At 36.9% G+C, this 17,431-nt stretch overlaps 1 protein-coding gene across 3 annotated transcripts in view; it reads left to right on the top strand.

Annotated features, from left to right (window-relative positions):
• Positions 1-17,431, top strand: part of PLCL2 (phospholipase C like 2) — a 107,590-nt gene that overhangs the window by 67,535 nt on the left and 22,624 nt on the right. For 2 of the 3 annotated variants that reach the window (XM_072854023.1, XM_072854024.1), the window contains exon 5: positions 14,254-14,329. In XM_072854023.1, the coding sequence (XP_072710124.1) occupies positions 14,254-14,329 (76 nt within the window). Of the gene's footprint in view, positions 1-120; positions 247-733; positions 823-14,253; positions 14,330-17,431 lie in introns of all 3 variants that reach the window. The other variant, XR_012041154.1, reaches the window with a different exon arrangement.

The following is a 17,431-nucleotide window of genomic DNA, read 5'->3' as shown; positions in this document are numbered from 1 at the left end:
TATTTTTGGCTAATGGAGGGATTCTTATTTGTCAGAAATACTCTCCTTTTTATAAAATTATAATAAACATAGAAAGCAATATTCAGCCAAGATTTTTAATTATTCAGAATTTGTTTACAGTGGGGGTGCTTAAAGGACTCATCGTTGCTCTGTAAAGTGAGAAAGGATGTAAGACCGTTACAGTGGAACAGTCAGTCCACATGGAAATAATTACAAGAGTGCAATACTGCAGGGGCACATGAAAAGGTGAGAATATCTTCAGCATAGCACAGGTACATACATTTTAAAAAGAAATAATGAGGCAAATGATAAGTTAATTAGCATATCACTAGATACTTGGGTTTTTTACATGTAAACAAATAGCACATAATGCTTTCTTAAAATGTCAGCATTCACTATGACATTAGTGGAGGAGCTGTAAGTGATAAAGGCTAGTACTATTCAATGGTTAAAATATTTTATTTTTTAATTTAATGAGTAATTTGTCACCAGCATTATTGGAACCAGAAGTTTACCCAGGAAATAAAAGGATCTTTTGCTTTTATCCATGTTATAGGAGCTGGGCTGTCTTTTCAGAATAATGAAACCCAAATATAACTAGGAATTTTTGAGAAAGACAGAAGTTTAAGTTGTGTTTTTCCTTAGCTTCTCCATGCTCCTGAGTATTTTTCACCCTAACATCTTTTCACTGTTTAACGATGTTTTATTTTTCCCTCTCGTTCATGAACTTCAGCTTCCTTTATGTGATACTTCAGCATGCACTCTGTTGGTGTCATCACACCCATCACTGATCAGTGCTGCAGACTGAAGCTTGGAGTTAAGGCAAGTGCCTCTTCCACACCATTGCATGTTTTTTTTTAAATGTCTTATAACCTTTAAGATAAACAGTAAGTAAACCTTAAAAAGTTATGCTATGGCAAGAGAAAAAAAAAATTATCTCGTCCTAAGTCTGCAGCATTATTCAGTGATGATTATAATAGCACTGCAAAGATATTCTAGAGGATAATACAAATGAAGCCAGATATTGTTGAGAACTTGACTGTCTCTGTCTGCCCTTAGTGGAGGATGAAGTGTCCCATCTGATGAAGATAAGGTTTTCTGAACCTTGCAAGCAGGCATTTACTTCTAAGAGGAGAGCTAGCACAGAAAAGGCAGAGAACTGTACCTGTGTGAAAGAAGATAAAGTAATGCTGCTACAATAATTAGGATTAAATGTTACTAAATCCTAATTGATAATGCTGCGAGATCAATTTTTTCACAGTTTCTGGTGGTGGGTTTTTTTTTTTTTAATGTTGAGGTTATGTTGTAATTCAAAATGTCTGCAGACTACAGTATAGGAGGTCTATATTTGATTCAAATCAAATAAGATGAATAGATTTTGTATACACACCCTAGGGATAGGCTCGAAAGCAGCGGTGTGTTTATTGGTGGTGGGGTTTGTGAGATGATGAAAATGAGAGGTACAGCAAATCTAGTAAACTGGAAAACACCATATGATTGGTGATTAGTAGCTCTATAGTAAGATTAAATCCAGTTACCTTATTGTTGGCTCATTTCAGCTACTGACTCAATACAGCAGATTGCATATGCAATCACGTGGAAGTTAACTTCATGTTATGGAGTTGCAAATTTGGCCAATGACATAAACTAAATATGATAGCCTATATTTTGAACTTGAATGTGTCCATCCTGTTGAGAAGTAGATAGTTTGACACTATACCTTGAAGAGTTATAGACTAGATTGGTACTAGTAGGGCTTATTAAAAGACTATCTAAAAAGAACTGATTGTCAAGGTTTTGGTAAAATGTTAATACTCCTCTCATACTTTAGCTACTGCTCAAAACCCTAAATATTCTTGACCTTTAAAACTCATCTTGATATCAATATAGATGAATTGTGTGGGGCAATTCTTTATTGGGCATGTTGGATTGAAGCTCATAATTCTGAAGGAAGTAAAGAATATATCCATTGCCTCTTTCACAGGGCCTAAAAAAGAATGATTAGCAGATTTGTTTTGAGTTATGCTTAGCTCGTAAAATCTGTATTAGTTACCTTGTTGATGTAGGTCCTTGGTTATGGTTACTTTGCAAAAGAGATTTCAGTCATTCTGCTGTGGTTATAGAATTGTATCTTGAGAGAACAAGTAGATGAAGACTTTTCTACTTCATCTCAGCTTACTAATGTGCCAGACTTATTCAGTTGAGCAGCCTTTGTTCCACAAATTACACTTTGAGGTTGCAAACTTCTGGGGTAACCAAAAAATACTAGATCCAGTGCTTAGATACTAGATCCAGTAATTACCAGTTTATCTCCTAAAACAGAGTGAGTGAATAGGGTACTTTTAACTCTTGCATAACTTTCTTTTGATCTAAATACTCAATTTTTGACTGTGTCAGAGAAAGCTGAGTTCAAGATGGTCACCAGTCTCCTGTAATCGAAAGCAAACTTTGCATCTTATGTTTTTTTAAATCACGTGATAGCATCTGACCACTGTTTGCTTTGTGCACCTGAAGAAAGTCCAGATTTTTCCATTTGGTACCTTTTCTGAGGAATATGTGACTGGCATGGACTGTGATAGCTGTGTTCTGTTTCCTGTTTGGTTCAGAATGTTGTTCTTGAGCCCATGTCTACTGGAGTCCAGCTCCATGGGTGTTCCACGTTACAATTTAAATCTTAGCATCATCTGGCTTATAAAGCAAAGAACTTAGGCTTTGCACAGAAGATTGAAAAGCTGTTATTCCTTGCTTTTATATTTAAGAGCATAACTACATAAAAATACTCTGTAAAAACAAAAAGGTAAGAGAAGTAGTCAAAAGAACAGACATCACAGACACTCTAAAGATAGCACACAGGGGGCTTGAAGTAAATATGTGCCACTTATCAAAAAACACTTGAGGAGGACAAAAAAGAGGAGGTACTGTTCAAAAGAAGGCGGCATCTTCCAAAAAGCTGAAGTCACGTGCAAATGAGGAAGATAGGATAGGTATTTAACCCTGCCATGGTTCAATAAAAAATACAAGAAAGCTGACAGTGAAGAATTTCAGGAACGACCTGCACAGACTTAAAAATAACAGTAACTTCTTTTCTGAAAATACCAGAAGCAGGAAGCCTGTCAAAGTGTGTGTATGACCACTAGTTGATCAAAGTATAAAAGAAAGCCCCAGGAAAAGAAATAAAGCCACAACACTAAATTAGGTTTTGCATCCATTTACCTGTGGAGAGTAAGGTTTCACATGAAACACTCCTTTATGAAGGTCTCATTGGAGAATTCATCTCTAACTGAAATGCTGATGGAAAATATTACACAGGAAAGGTGAAATGACTGAGAAAAAAAATTACCAGAAAGAGGTGATATTCATTCAAGGGCTCGGAAAGATCTCAAGAGTTGATATATCCAAACTGCTAATTGTTATGTGTATCCTCTCACTTAAAACTGCCTATCAAAGTTGTTAGTGTGGTGCCAGTGTTTTAAGAGATTTCCAGGGAAGATCATGAAATTACAGATCAGACAGGCTGACATCTGTACTGTGAAAATGGGTAGAAACTGTTTTGAAGAAGAAAATTAGAGGAAACATGGAGAACCATGTCGTGTTGGGGAAGAGTCAATAGAGCTTTTATAAAGTGAAGGGCTCATTAATCTCTTGGAGTTCTTTGAAGTCAAGAAGCATGTAGACACGGAAGATTAGTCTCGTTGGATTTTCCAAAAGCATTTGACAAAGTCCATTTTCAAATGCTCATATTGAAATGAAGTTACTATTAAATTTTTAGCCTTTTAAAATTCTTAGCTCCTCTCTGATAGCTGGAGTAAGTGTTGAACTTAACCTGATGTTGAAACAGGAAAAGAACTGTTAAACACAGTTGCTTGTGTTGATTTTTGCATTTAGGGTATATTTTTCCAGTAAGTGGATTAGAGATAAAAGATTTTTAGATGAATTTAAATAGTTACTGATTGCGTAGTTTAGTTAGTCTATCACAAAAACTGATGGAAAACAAAGTCTTGATGGAAAATACAGTGAATAGCTTAGGCAGTTTCTTCAAAAAGAGTTATGTTGCTTATTATCAGTTTTTATTTTGCTGTTTTATAACAGGACAGTCATTCTAAACTGAAGGTTGCAATTATGCTTCCAAAAACAGAGCTGCAGACGATAACCTCAGCTTATGTTGGGCTTTTCAGTCCACAAGGGCAGAAACAAATGTCTAATTTTGGATATTCAGTCTCCAGTGCCAAGTGTTGTAAAGTATGAGCTGTTTTACATTGATTGAAAAGCTCTTATAATGACAACTTGATGCTTCTGGGAAGTCAAGATTTCTTCATTTTTGTTAAGAGCATGAACAGTGAAGCTTTTTGTATCCTCTCACTAATCCCATTACAGCTAATGGCTGACTCACAGTATTCATAAGAGCATAAAATAATATGACTACTTAGGAAGAGGAGTTCATCTAGCTTACTGTCCTGTTTCTAATGTAGTCCAATGGAATGTTTATGGAGGAGCATAAAAATAGGTCAGATGCATAGCAACTTCTCTTAAATGTACTCCATATTTCCAATAGTAGTTCTCCTTTTCTTTCTCAATAAATTCTTAATCTTCTGTTTGTCTTTTTGACTTCTTCTGTGTGAAAAGATTGTGGTTATTGGAACTGTTACTGACGGATTTAGTTTCGAAAATAACACTACCTGTTAATTTTTTCACAAGGATGATAAATTTCTGCTTCTCTTTGCAGGTATATTTTCCTTTCATTTATAGGTGCTTCCTTATTGTCCACTTTTTACATAGTGTTTTCATTCTATCAGCTTTAGTTTAAAAATCATGAAAATAATTTTGCTGTAACAGCCAGCACGTCAGGAAAGCAAAGAGAAATGACTGTTGGATTTTAAAGAGTTTAATGTCATTGTCTGCATAGTTTAGAAGAGAGCTGCTGATTATTTTATTTACTCTGTCTTCAACCTAGTCTTTCTCAAATACTTTACTCATGAGGAATTAAGACAGAATGTAAGACTTTTTAATGGAGAACTTGTGGACTGTTTGTTCCTTTGGTAAATTTTCTTGAACTGTGGGAAATCTAATTCGTTTTGGGATACTGTAGAATTAAGAACAGATGATGTCCTATTTTTTCTCGGGCCTACAAGAATTAGTTTTGGTAAGTGGTTTTCATCTCTTATGCTCCTGCACTGCATTATGGCATAATCTCAGCTTGCTTCTTTCTGAAGACAAAAAAACCTGTTCCATGTATGTTTTCTAGAATATAAAACATCTCAAAAAGAGGTGAGAGAGGAAAGGAGGGCTGAAAAAGTGAAACCATGAGTCTATTCCTATATTTTTCCCACTTACGGGGATATACTGCCACTGTCAATTCGGTACAGTATTACGTTTATATCCTAATATGCCACTGAGTTCAGGAAGCATAATGGAAATTTCTGCTGCATTTGTCTCGGAAGAGGACAGTGTTTTAAAGTCTAGAAGGGAAACTTAATGATGCCATAATATATGATATATGTTATGGTTGAGGGATGTGATCCTTCCCCTCTATTCAGCACTGGTGAGGCCACACCTGGAGCACTGTGTCCAGTTCTGGGCTCCCCAGTACAAGAGAGACATGGACATGCTGGAGAGAGTCCAGCAAAGGGCTGCAAAGGTGATGAAGGGACTGGAGCGTCTCTCTTATGAGGAAAGGCTGAGAGAGCTGGGACTGTTCAGCCTGGAGAAGAGAAGGCTTGGGGGGGATCTCATCAATGTGTATAAATGCCTGAAGGGAGGGTGCAAAGAGAACAGAGCCAGGCTCCTTTCAGTGGTGCCCAGGCATGAAATAGTGCCTAGGAGAAGAGGCACGAAATGAAACACAGAAGGTTCTGTCTGAACGTCAGGAAACACTTTTTGACTGTGCAGGTGACTGAGCATGGGAACAGGTTGCCCAAGGAGGTTGTGGAGTCTCCACCCTTGGAGATACTCAAAAGCCATCTGGACATGGTCCTGGGCAGCCTGCTCTAGGTAGCCCTGCTTGGGCAGGGGGAGTTGGACCAGATGACCTCCCAAGGTCCCTTCCAACCTCAATGACTCTGTGTTTCTGTGCTAAATTTATTTTCTTGCATAGCTGGAGAAATAATTTCTAATTTAGACAGCATGTTTGCTAAAAAACTTACTGCTTTGAAGCAAATTTAGTTTGATGTGAGGAGTCCTCTGTGTGTAGAGAAGTAGCAGGTAGCAGCTTTGTTTTCTTATCTTGGCACTTTGGGCTATACTTGGGTAGTAGAAAGATCAGTTGTTCTTCATTATAGAGCAGCTTCGGACTGTCTGGGCAAACCCACACACTTGATTTTTATCTATAATGAAGCTATTATTGCTTGTTGTCTTGAGCCAGAAAGTTCAGTTCTAAAAATTTCTTTTGATTTGAGATGTCAACTTTACTAAAATCGTTATTTACATAGAATCACTGAGGTTGGAAGACACCTCTGGAGATCGTCTAGTCCCACCGCCTTGCTCAAAGCAGGGTCAGGTAGAGCAGATTGCCCAGGACTGTGTCCAGTTGGCTGTTGAATATCACCAAGGATGGAGACTCCACAGCCTCTCTGGGCAACCTCTTCCAGTGTTTGACCACCCGAGATTCTCACTGAGCCTTCGCTGCTCCAGGCTGAACGGTCCCAGCCCTCTCAAGCCTCTCCTCATATGAAAGATGCTCCAGTCCCTTAACTCTCTTTGTGGCCCGGTGCTGGACAGTAAGTCCGTATCTTTCTTGTACTGGAAAGCCCCAAGCTGGACTGAACACTCCAGATGTGGCCTCACCAGTGCTGAGTAGAGGGGAAAGACCAACTCCCTTGGTCTTCTGGCGATGCAAGTCCTTAGGTATTTTCAACTTGTTGTCCACCAGGACACCAAGTCCTTTTCTCTGAAGGTGCTTTCCAGACAGTCAGCCTCCAACCTGTACTGGTGCGTGCATGGCGTCATTCCTCTCCAGGTACAGGACTCGGCACTTCCCTTTGAACTTCATAGGGTTCCTGTCAGCCCACTTATCCAGCCTGTCAAAGTCCCTCTGAGCAGCAGCACAACCATCTGCCATATCCAACCTCCTCCAAGTTCTGTATCTTCTGTCAACTCGCTGAGGATGCGCTCTGAGCCATCATCCAGGTGATAAATGAAGATGTTTAAACTGTAGTAGCTCCAGTATCAACCCCTGCTGGGGCACACCACTACTGACTGTCCTCCAGATGGACTTCATGCTGCTGATCACAACGCTTTGAGCCTGGCTGGTCAGCCAGTTTTCGGTCCACCTCACTGCCCACTTATCTGGCCTCTACTTACTTCCTTAGGTTGTCTATGAGGATGTTACAAGAGACAGTGTCGAAAGCCTCAGTAAAGTCAAAATAAAAAACATCCACTGCTCTCCCCTCCTCCACCAAGCCAGTCACCTCATTGTAGAAGCCTGTCAGGTTGGTTAAGTGTGATTTCCCCTTTGTAAATCCGTGCTGACTTTCCCCAATCACCTCCTTGTCCTTCATGTGTTTGGAAATGGTTTCCAAAAGGATTTACTCCACCAGCTTCCCAGGGACTGAAGTGAGGCTGAATGGCCTGTAGTTCCTTGGTCCTCCTTCTTACTCTTCTTGTACATAGGAGTGAAATTTGCCTTCTTCCAGTCCTCGGGAACATCCTCTGATTGCCATGACCTTTCAGTGACAACTGGGAGTTGCCTTGCAATGACATCAGTCTCCCCCCTCAGGACTCATGGGTACATCCCACATATATGTCTCTGCGTTTGATGAAATTGTTGTTAAACAAGACTCAGTGTATCTATTGCCAATCAATTACCTGCTTTACATAACATAAATTACTCAACTCATGGACTGGCTGTGGTCTTTCTGTGTTAATTTCTTAAATTTCTCTGGGATTTGAAGAAAAACTTTAAAGGAAAAATAATAAAAATCTGTTCTGCTGGGGCCTTTGCAGGTTTTTTCATGTCTCATGGCTTGTCAGTAGTAGTCATCAGAAAGTTGTAATCTCTGAAAACTGTTCAGCGATCTTTTTTCAGTTATCTTTTCTATGCGACTTAACAAGGTATTTTTCAGATATTTTAAAGCTCTGCTAAGGGGTCTTCTGGAAGACTGTAACTTGAACTTGGGACAGAGAAAGGTATATTGTCCTGTCTGTTAAGATGCTACTTCGCAATCACTTCAACATATTTCTTTACTGTATATCATTCCTGTTTGAACTTGAGGATCCTTTACTCTTGAAAACTGAGTAGCACTGATCTAGTGGTGCTGGCAGTCTCAAGGGTGGTAGGTGTAAGGTTTTTATCACTGCTTACTGAGTTTTGAACTGAGCTCAGTAACGTGAGCATGAGTCGCCTGCTTATTAGAAGTCCAATTCTCTTGTTTATGGTGGTGCTGGTTAAAAGTTGGACATTTCAGACTGCTTTCAGTGGCATCCACACCATTAGAACAATTCATTTGAGTTCTGAGGTTTAATATGAGTTTACAATCTGATTTTCCAGTCATTTCCTTCCTTATTGCTATAACACCATTATTCTCCAGCGGAAAATCAAAGGCAGCATGTATAGTTCAAAATAACTCTTTATGCAAGTTCAGAGCAAGCTGACCCTGGCAGTTGTCAGTGAAAGGACTTAGAACAATTCTTTTGCTTGTTCCAGTGCCATAACAAAAATGCCTTCTGGTGCATTGACATTGAATACTGGACTGCTTGGATACAGTTTATACATATATTTAATTAGAACTGACCATATTTTGTTTGAGTTCCTGGTACATATAATGGTTCTTGAGAACAGAAGTGTTTATATGCTGTCCCTACCAGAGTTCCTTTCCTTGCTGTTACTGCTTGGGGCAATGGTAGCAACTTCTGACCCTCTCTGGGTCACACACATCTTTTGAAATGGTGCAGATACTATTAGCAGTTTATATATTGTAGTTTGGGATGCCCTGTGTTTGGTTTCCTTTTTTATGAAGTGCTATTTGCTATTGGTGCTATTTGTACTATTCTGGACTTAATAAAATGTCTGGAAAATGCAAATTACATTTTTATTACTACTGTTAAGAGCACTGGTTTGGCTGCTGAATACTAAACTGCTTTCAGAAATTGTGTAGTTTGTGGTCTCAGAAGTATATCTAATGTGCTGAGATTTGAGACAAAAGGAGAATGTGAGCAGCATTTTGTGGAGAGAGCCATTTTAATAAAGATTTGGTTTATACCTACTGTAAGTATGGTTTCAATTTTACTGTTGGAATGTAGGTCTAACAGTATTGGCAACACATATTCACAGATTTCAAAATGTAAATGTGCAGTGTGCTTTACTTGCTAAAAATAAAGTTCGTCCTTGGTATTCCAGCTCTGTCAGTGAAGGTGTTTTCTCTCACTGAGTTTCAGCAGCCAGACACAGTTTATCATTGGCTGTTTTTTCCATTTTAAAATGCAGCTGATGTCTCTCTTGGTGTACTACCAACCAGTTCCACATGCAGAGGAATTGATAAATCCTGGGTTTTTTTTAAAGATTTCTTTCTCAAGGTCTCTATTCTTTATTAAATGTGATGTTTAAAATATTTAGGGTTGAGTTCAATCTACATCTTTTCCCTAATTTGGGGACATAAACAGGATGTTCTATCTTCTACCGGAAGACCTGTCTTCATGAGCCTAGTAGAAGTAGATCTTCACTTGTTCAAATTCAGCTGAAATTGAATGAATGGTCTCAAATACATGCATGTGTACATATGTGTGAGCACTTACATGCATAGACATACACAGTGTTAGTTCATAGCACTTATCTCTTTCATAAAACAACAACCAGACTTAACAAAGCTTTGCAACATAAAAAATAAGCCTAAAGGGTAGTCTAGACATGTATATTCTGTTTTTAATTTTCTGTAACTGTCTCTCTTAATGAGAGTTCTATTTTGCTGAGAAAGAGGATGGATACCTTTTTAAAGTATATGACTTTTTCATTTGGTTTGTGAAGACACTGTCACATAAGTGGTGAATGGTACTATTAGCAGCACAGTTCCATCAGTTTGAAGCAAGAATTGTTTCGATTTCTAACCGTTGTCATCATGCTTTTTAAGGCAGGGACAATATATAATAATACAGGTTTCTAATCCTCACTGAGAACTCTGGGCTAATAATTTCGTGTTTATTTCTAAAACCCCTTAAGAGTAATTTAAATATTTTTTTTACATCTTTCTTGACATTTGTCCTTTTGTTAGAATTACTAACAGTTTTTCTGATAACTAGGTAAAATGGTTCCATAATTTAACAAAAAGTGCTTGATGAATAGCTCAAACTGTCAGCCTCGTCTCTGCAAAAATGTGATGACTTCAAGGCTCATAAAGCATACCATTCTGCATTTCCCATTTTCCACTGACCAAAAAAAAAAAAAGGAAGATAGTCCAGTATGTAGTGAGTACCAGAGCAGTTCTCTGGTCATACTAAGATCGGGGTGGGGTGGGGGGGGCAGGAACTGAAGGGAGAGTTGAAGCAATTCCAGCAAGTGTTATACATTATGTATTTAAAATATATTTGTTGGATATTTGGAACCTTTACTTCCAGAAAAAAGCAACATAGGTTAGAGATGGGAGTTTTAGAGATGGGAGTTAATATTATAAAAGACTTGCTAGAAAGTATAGCTACTAAAGTTCATACAATATCTTTTCTTTTCTTAGAATAGGCGTGGGTAATTTGCAATACGTTTTTAATGATCAGCTGGTAACTGGTTGTTCCCTATTAAGTTTGTTTGCATTTCTCTTTCCAGTTTTGTCACTGGTAATATTCTCAAAGTTGGCTGTGGTTAGCAAATGCCTGCTTATTGATTGGCTTGTTTAGACTATTGTTAGACTAGTCTAATACATACTAGACTCTACTTGGTCTTTCTCCCCAATGTCCACAACTGATTTACCTTGAGAATTTAATTTCTCATTCTGCTACAGACATACTGTTTTTTCACACTGAAGCTCCTGCTTACTCATGATTTTCTACTTCACTTTCATACCAAGCACACACATACATATAAGTATCGTTTGGATCAGGCTAATTTTCTGTTTAAATATAACCATTTATAGTCAGTTGTTCCATGTGCTGTGTCTACCAAAAGTCTTTCAGTCTCTGTTAATATCTACATGAATATTTTCATAATGTTATAATTTTGGCTTGAACGCCAGAAAGAATTTATATGTTCAAACACTCCGTAAGACTGATTTAACAAATAGCTGAATACATACTAAAAGGTGACTGCGTGGTGAAGAGCAATATAAGAATAAAATTATAATGAACTAATACTATTACTTTATTAATCAAACAACTAAAAGGTGACACCTACTCATGCACACAGCATACTGCTCCTTTATTTCCTTAGTGAAGGGCATCAACAAAATGGGGTGTAGCATAATATTGATTGAATGGTAGTGGCAATCAACCCCTGAATTATTGCTGCCCAATTTTGCTTAGTGGTGCTGTTACTCTTAAATACAGCTTTGTATGTATTTTAGAGACCAAAGAGAAAGCAACTGTTACTGACCTTGGTAATATAAAAATTGATATTAGAATAATTTCTGTCACATGAAATGCATTGACATTTTAATTCAAAAGTTGCAAAGATGGCGTTGCTTTTGATCTGAGAGTATTTAGGCAAAGCAGCTTTCCATACCAAAACTGTGAAATATTACATCCGCACATTATTATAAATTTTTCTTCAATGTTAGCCTTGCTGTGATGGAAGAGCACTAATACAGTGATTAGTTTAATTTCCTTTCATCTGCAGAACAAGTACAACTTTCTTGCTTTATCAATACAGAAAGTAAACAAAGAAGCAGTGGTGTGAGCATTTTTATTCATCTTTGAATTATCTTATTTCTGAAAATCAGTGCAGTGTCTCAGAGTAAGTTTTCTAAGAGCAAGTTTTCTAATCTGCTGAGACTTGTTCTCCACTATTTCTGAATTACCTGATGTGCATGTAGAATGTATTGTATGAAGGAAACAGAGCAGATACAGATGTTCTATGTCTGGAATAGGACCTAACTGAGATGACTTAGAAGTTAAATTATTATACACATGGGGTCAGCAACACAGAATAGACTAACATAGGGCAGTTGCAGTATTTCTTACAGTTCCTCCAGAACAAATACCTTGAATAGGCAGCACAATTGGTCTCTCTCTTTTATGAACTCCAGTCAAAAGGGTTCTTTGGTGAAAGGATTCTTATTAACAGAGAATCCCACTGTAGTCCTTATTATTGTATCTTAGCATCCTGACAAAACAAGACCCATACATGTTCAGCATTTCATTTTTCAAGGTGATTTTCAATGCAGCAAAAGCTCAGTGGAGGATGCTTTACAGTATCAGTATCCTTTTCAGCCACTTAGCAAAATAACATCAGTTATTAGTACATTTGCGATTGAAGTCAGCTGTGTTTTGGTTCTCTTCATTTAAGTGCATTACAGAAGCAAATGTGTTACATGACATACGTATTGAAACAGGTAAAATCCTTGCCGTTCAAGCAAATTTATAGTGGCTTCATTTCAATTTCTGAATACTGTTTTAAAGACTGAATAGTAATGAAACATAGTGAAATGCAGCTTTCTCCTTGCAAATCAGGAATAGTCAGTTTGCAGTGCTCCCTATAGAAGCCTATCTGGGCAAAATATAGTATTCTCTTATTTAAGTATGCTTCTTTTAAAAATAGTTGTCTTCAATTTATTACACCTAATTAGTAATTGGCATAATTCTATTTATAGGCAGTTTTTTGCTTGAGTGAACATTGATATTTATATTCAAAGAACAATCCAGTTAGAAATGGGCAAGCTAAAGTATTTCACTTGCAGCTTAGCAACCTGAACAAGTTATTTTTTCCTCATTTATTATAATTTGCATTTCTTTTTTTTAAAACTGACATAATATAAATCAGGATAAATAGATACTTTCAAATTAAATACTGATTAATCAGGATGTGATGATTAAATTATCTGGTATGATGACCTCCACATACTCTGAAGTTGCTTGTTCATGTGTTGTTTATAAGTAGCATAAACTAAAAATTTTGGGGTTTGCATAATTTTCTTTATAATTTTAAATTGAAATAATAGAAACAGAACTAGAATTATTTTTAAATGCTTTGTCATTTACTTAAACCAGATTTTTCTGTAGCTGAAAATAATAAAAGGTCTGTAGTTTACATCTATGTACATGTTCTTCCTCCTCACTTGCTTGTACACTTGCCATGATTAAAAATCTGAGGCTTACTTGCCTGCTTCTCCAAATTGATTTATGCCTCACTTAGAGCAGCGTTCAGAAAAACAGCCTCAATGTCACTCAGCTGGAGAAGGCTCCTTCTAATATGTGTGAGGAAGGACTACCGTAGTCATGCCTCTTAAAGTAATATTTCTCTGAGGAAGAGTGTTAGAGAGGTTTGGGGTTTTTTCCCTGCAACATGCAGCATTCCTGCTCATAACAGCAGTTGTGGTTTCCTAAGGAAAAGAAAGTTCCACATGAACACCCACATAAGTAACATGTCAAACTTTAGTCATTGTTTTAGTGCCAAGAAATCTGTCTGCTTGAGTGGATACCAGAGACGTCAGCGGGTAAGGTGCGAAGCAAAGTTGTTACTTCTCAATACATATCCTAGGCTGAAAAATCTGCACGGTTCCATCTTAATCAGTGTGCTTTCAGCTGAGCTTCCATGAAAGGCTTTTTGTTTAGAAAGATCAGGTAAAGGAATAATTTATTTTCCTTATCCTCCAGTACCAGCCTTGAGTGATTTGTTTTCCTCCATAGACTGTTATCTCATACATATGTACAGGTCAAGCCACAAAAAGGGAAAATGTAGAGGAACAAATCTGGAAAAGCAATGGGAGTAGAAATCCCTAGGAAAAAAGAAGCACTGGGTGGTTGAGTGGTCATCATCCTGAATGTTGGAGTGAGTGAGGAAGAGGAAACCTGTGTCCAGGTTATCTCACCCAGGCCACCAAAAGTGAATTACCTGCTAAATAGCTGTGTAATTTCCACGTGCTTCGATAGGCAATGAATTATGGAGTAGACATTTTACTTCAATGTTCACAGATTCCAGCCCAAACTCATCGTATTTAGGTTAATTTAGAGTACTTCTCTCTCTGGTCATGACCAGGAAAATGAATGTATTCATTATGTTAACAACAAATATTAGATTATCAAGTTGAGTTCAAATTCAAGCATCTTTTACAGATTAAAAAATTTCAGTAAAAATTGAATTTTACTGATATTTCTATATATTTTAATTTATTTTCTCTACAGATGATTCAGACCATCAGGACTCTAGTTGAAAATACAGATAGCTTATATGAGAAGATAGTACAGTGTCAGAAAGCAGGTAAGTACAAGCTGTTTTTTAAAAATATTATACAGAACTTACTGCATTTTTCTTTATTTCCCAAAACTTATAATCGAGTTTATTTATTCAACTGTAGCAAAAAAAAACCCAAACCCAACAACCAAATAACAACAAAAAAAACCCAAACAAGAAAAGATATTATTGTAATTTAGACACATACAATAACAGTGAAAAGGACATTTCAAATCATAGAAATCAAAGATCCATAGAATTATAGCTTGACTTTGGAAATCATGAGCATTTATATATTGACAGTAGCTTGTCAATATAGTCATTTCCACAAATGCAAACATAGGATTACAGGAAAGAACGAGAATGATCTTCCTTCCCAATTAAGTTTTTTAACCATTTACTATCTCCCCTTTTACTATGTGAGAACTTTTCCTCTTTTGTCATGGTAGCCTAATGTCTTCAGGAGCCTTGCCTTCTGATGATTACATGACAGTAGTTCAGATATTTCGTCCCTGCGTTTCTCTAGATCCATCGGGTGTATACCCTCTGGTTCTGCTGATTTGTTACTATTTTATCTATTCAGAGTAAAACTGGTTTTGCAGGCAATTACATCTTCTGCGGCAGGCTTTTCAAACCACGTGGATGCAGAAAGTCTTTTTTTTTTTTTTAACTTTGTTATTACCTGTTGGTCCCATAGATTCTCTGAAAGTTTTCCTGTTTCTGATATATATTTGAAACAGATTGTATAGTTAGCTCTTAATCCCTTCACAGATTGCCCCCTTTTCACCTGATATATTCTAATGGTTTTCTCATTTGGACACAACTGAGTTTTGAAGGTTTCCTTCTTGTTTTGAATAGCATGTCTGACCTTGCTGTTTAATCATGCTTGTTTTCTTTTGGTCTTGCTTAAATATTTTTTAAACAATGTTAGAAATTTACTCAGAGTACTGATGCATTGCATTTTGCATCAGAAACAGGAAGTCTGCCAGAGTCAGTCGAAGTGTCTACAACCATGTCTTGTGGAACTCAGTTGGGACAAAGGCTTTTTATATACAAATACATTTTTATCTATCTGATATTCAGCATCCTGCAGCTCCCATCATCTTGCAAGATTTTCTTCTGTTCTTTGATCCGCTTCTCTGCTCTCCTATAAATTTCAGTCTCTTTTCTTCATTCTTTTTTCCTGAAAAGAAAAAAATAATGCTCTTCCACCCTCACCCTTCCTTTACAAACTCTTTTCTGTTAGCAATGTCTTCCAACTCAGATCAGCAGCAGGAAGGCATACCCACTCTGAATTTCTATATCTCCCCCTTATTCACAGCACACATGCCTCAGACTCTGTGAACTTCAATCAAACCACAGAATTGTGAAAATCCTTGAAAATTTTAATTTGTCCGATTTACTTCAAGCTGTCAAACGTAAATAATCATAAATACCATGAGTGACAAAATATTATTTCACATATCTTCTTGGTAGATGCAGAGATTTATCTAAAATACCAAACTCAAAATATATCACGCTGCCATAAGGACATTGTCTTGTAGACTTGTACGCTTACTTCTTGAGTCATCTCCCATCTTTGTGGTGATAGTGTGCCATATTTTTTTAGCTTCATCAGCATCTCAAGCAGTTTAGATCCTTGGTTAGAGGTAAGGCAAAAGCTAATTGCCTGTTTTACCTCATATTTTAGAATTGTTGCCCTTCAGGAAAGATTGCTTTCTACTAGCTCATACAGATTCCAGTAAACTTGCATATATCTGATTTTCTTGAGTCTTACCACCTCATTTTACATGAAGTGCAGCTGGGTCCAAGAATCCTTTGTTTAAGAATGCTAAAGACTTAAAGCCCATGTTAAATAGCGAAGAGATTTTGATCTCATTTAAATGAGAAACCTCCAGCATGGTGACATAAGCCTAAGTATGGATTATGTAATAGATCCTGCTATTTAGGGCAGCTTTAGCCCTGCAGGGTCAAGGTACTTTTTAAGATGAATGAGCTGAACTGAATTACCTTTTAATATCAATGGGTTTTGAAGATTTTCTTATGACTAATCGATCTCATGATCTCAGTAGATGCTACTCTATTTAATTCTGAGTAAAAGATTATACATTTTCCTATGTAGTTTCTTGATAAGGAAAAAGCAAAATTATGCCCTTGTCTGAGCTTTTTTGTTCTGTGGCTCAAAGAGTGAAAAAGCTGCTAAAATAAGAAGAAACACTCAAGCTGCCAATAGGCAGTACTTTGTTGTTGTGAACAGGCTTATAAGAGAAATCTGCTAAATAGGCAAAGTGGACTCACTCTCTTAAACCATTTTCTAACTTAAGTTTAATAATAAGACTTTTGGCCTCCTTTAAAATTCAGAACTAATTTTAAAATAAATGCACCATTATTTCTTACTTAGGTTGATGGCCTATTGAATAAGCAAAGATATGATTCTTGAGACGGCTCTTTCCAGAGTTCAGGTGCTTTGCTATTACTATTCTCTAAGAACATTTAACTACAAACTTCTCTCCTCATTTTGGTTCTTTAAAATTAAACCATATGAAAAAACTTCTCTATTTTCTTTATATCAGGATATTAATTTCAGCTCAACACATTCTGTTCTTAATTAAATAGTCTTTGAAAGCATTTTAGATACATTAACTAATGAAAAGATATGGGAAGACAATATTGCTTTGGTTCCCACTGTAATTCTTATTCTTTAACAGAATTGAGAAAAAAATCTGCATAACTTCAAAATGATTGCAATGCCATTTATTTTGTTGCTATTAAGCCAGCTGAAGATCCTGCAAGAAAACAGAATGTAGGTGCTTAAAGGGAATTTAAAGATAATCCAGTCCATCCCCTTAATCTGTTGAAGACATAAAGTGCTCCTGTATCTTCTCTAGAGTAAAGAATTTGAATGTCCAGGTCACCTTACCCCATCCCTGGCCTCCTTTGTACCCAACTCACATCATCATTGTACTTCTCTTTTGAATCTTCCATTGCATTCTTTTGCTTTATAATTTAAACACTGCCTGAGCTCATCACTGGTTAAAAGAGAGAAACACATCTTAGGAATTCCTTTTGGTGTTCAGCAGTGGGAGCTCAAAAGGACGTGTGATATTCCAAGTATTCATTAAATGATCA

The sequence above is a fragment of the Ciconia boyciana genome, chromosome 2 (assembly GCF_034638445.1).
Source record: "Ciconia boyciana chromosome 2, ASM3463844v1, whole genome shotgun sequence".
In the NCBI taxonomy this organism is placed as follows: Eukaryota; Metazoa; Chordata; class Aves; order Ciconiiformes; family Ciconiidae; genus Ciconia; species Ciconia boyciana.
This window is presented reverse-complemented; position numbering and strand designations above follow the sequence as displayed.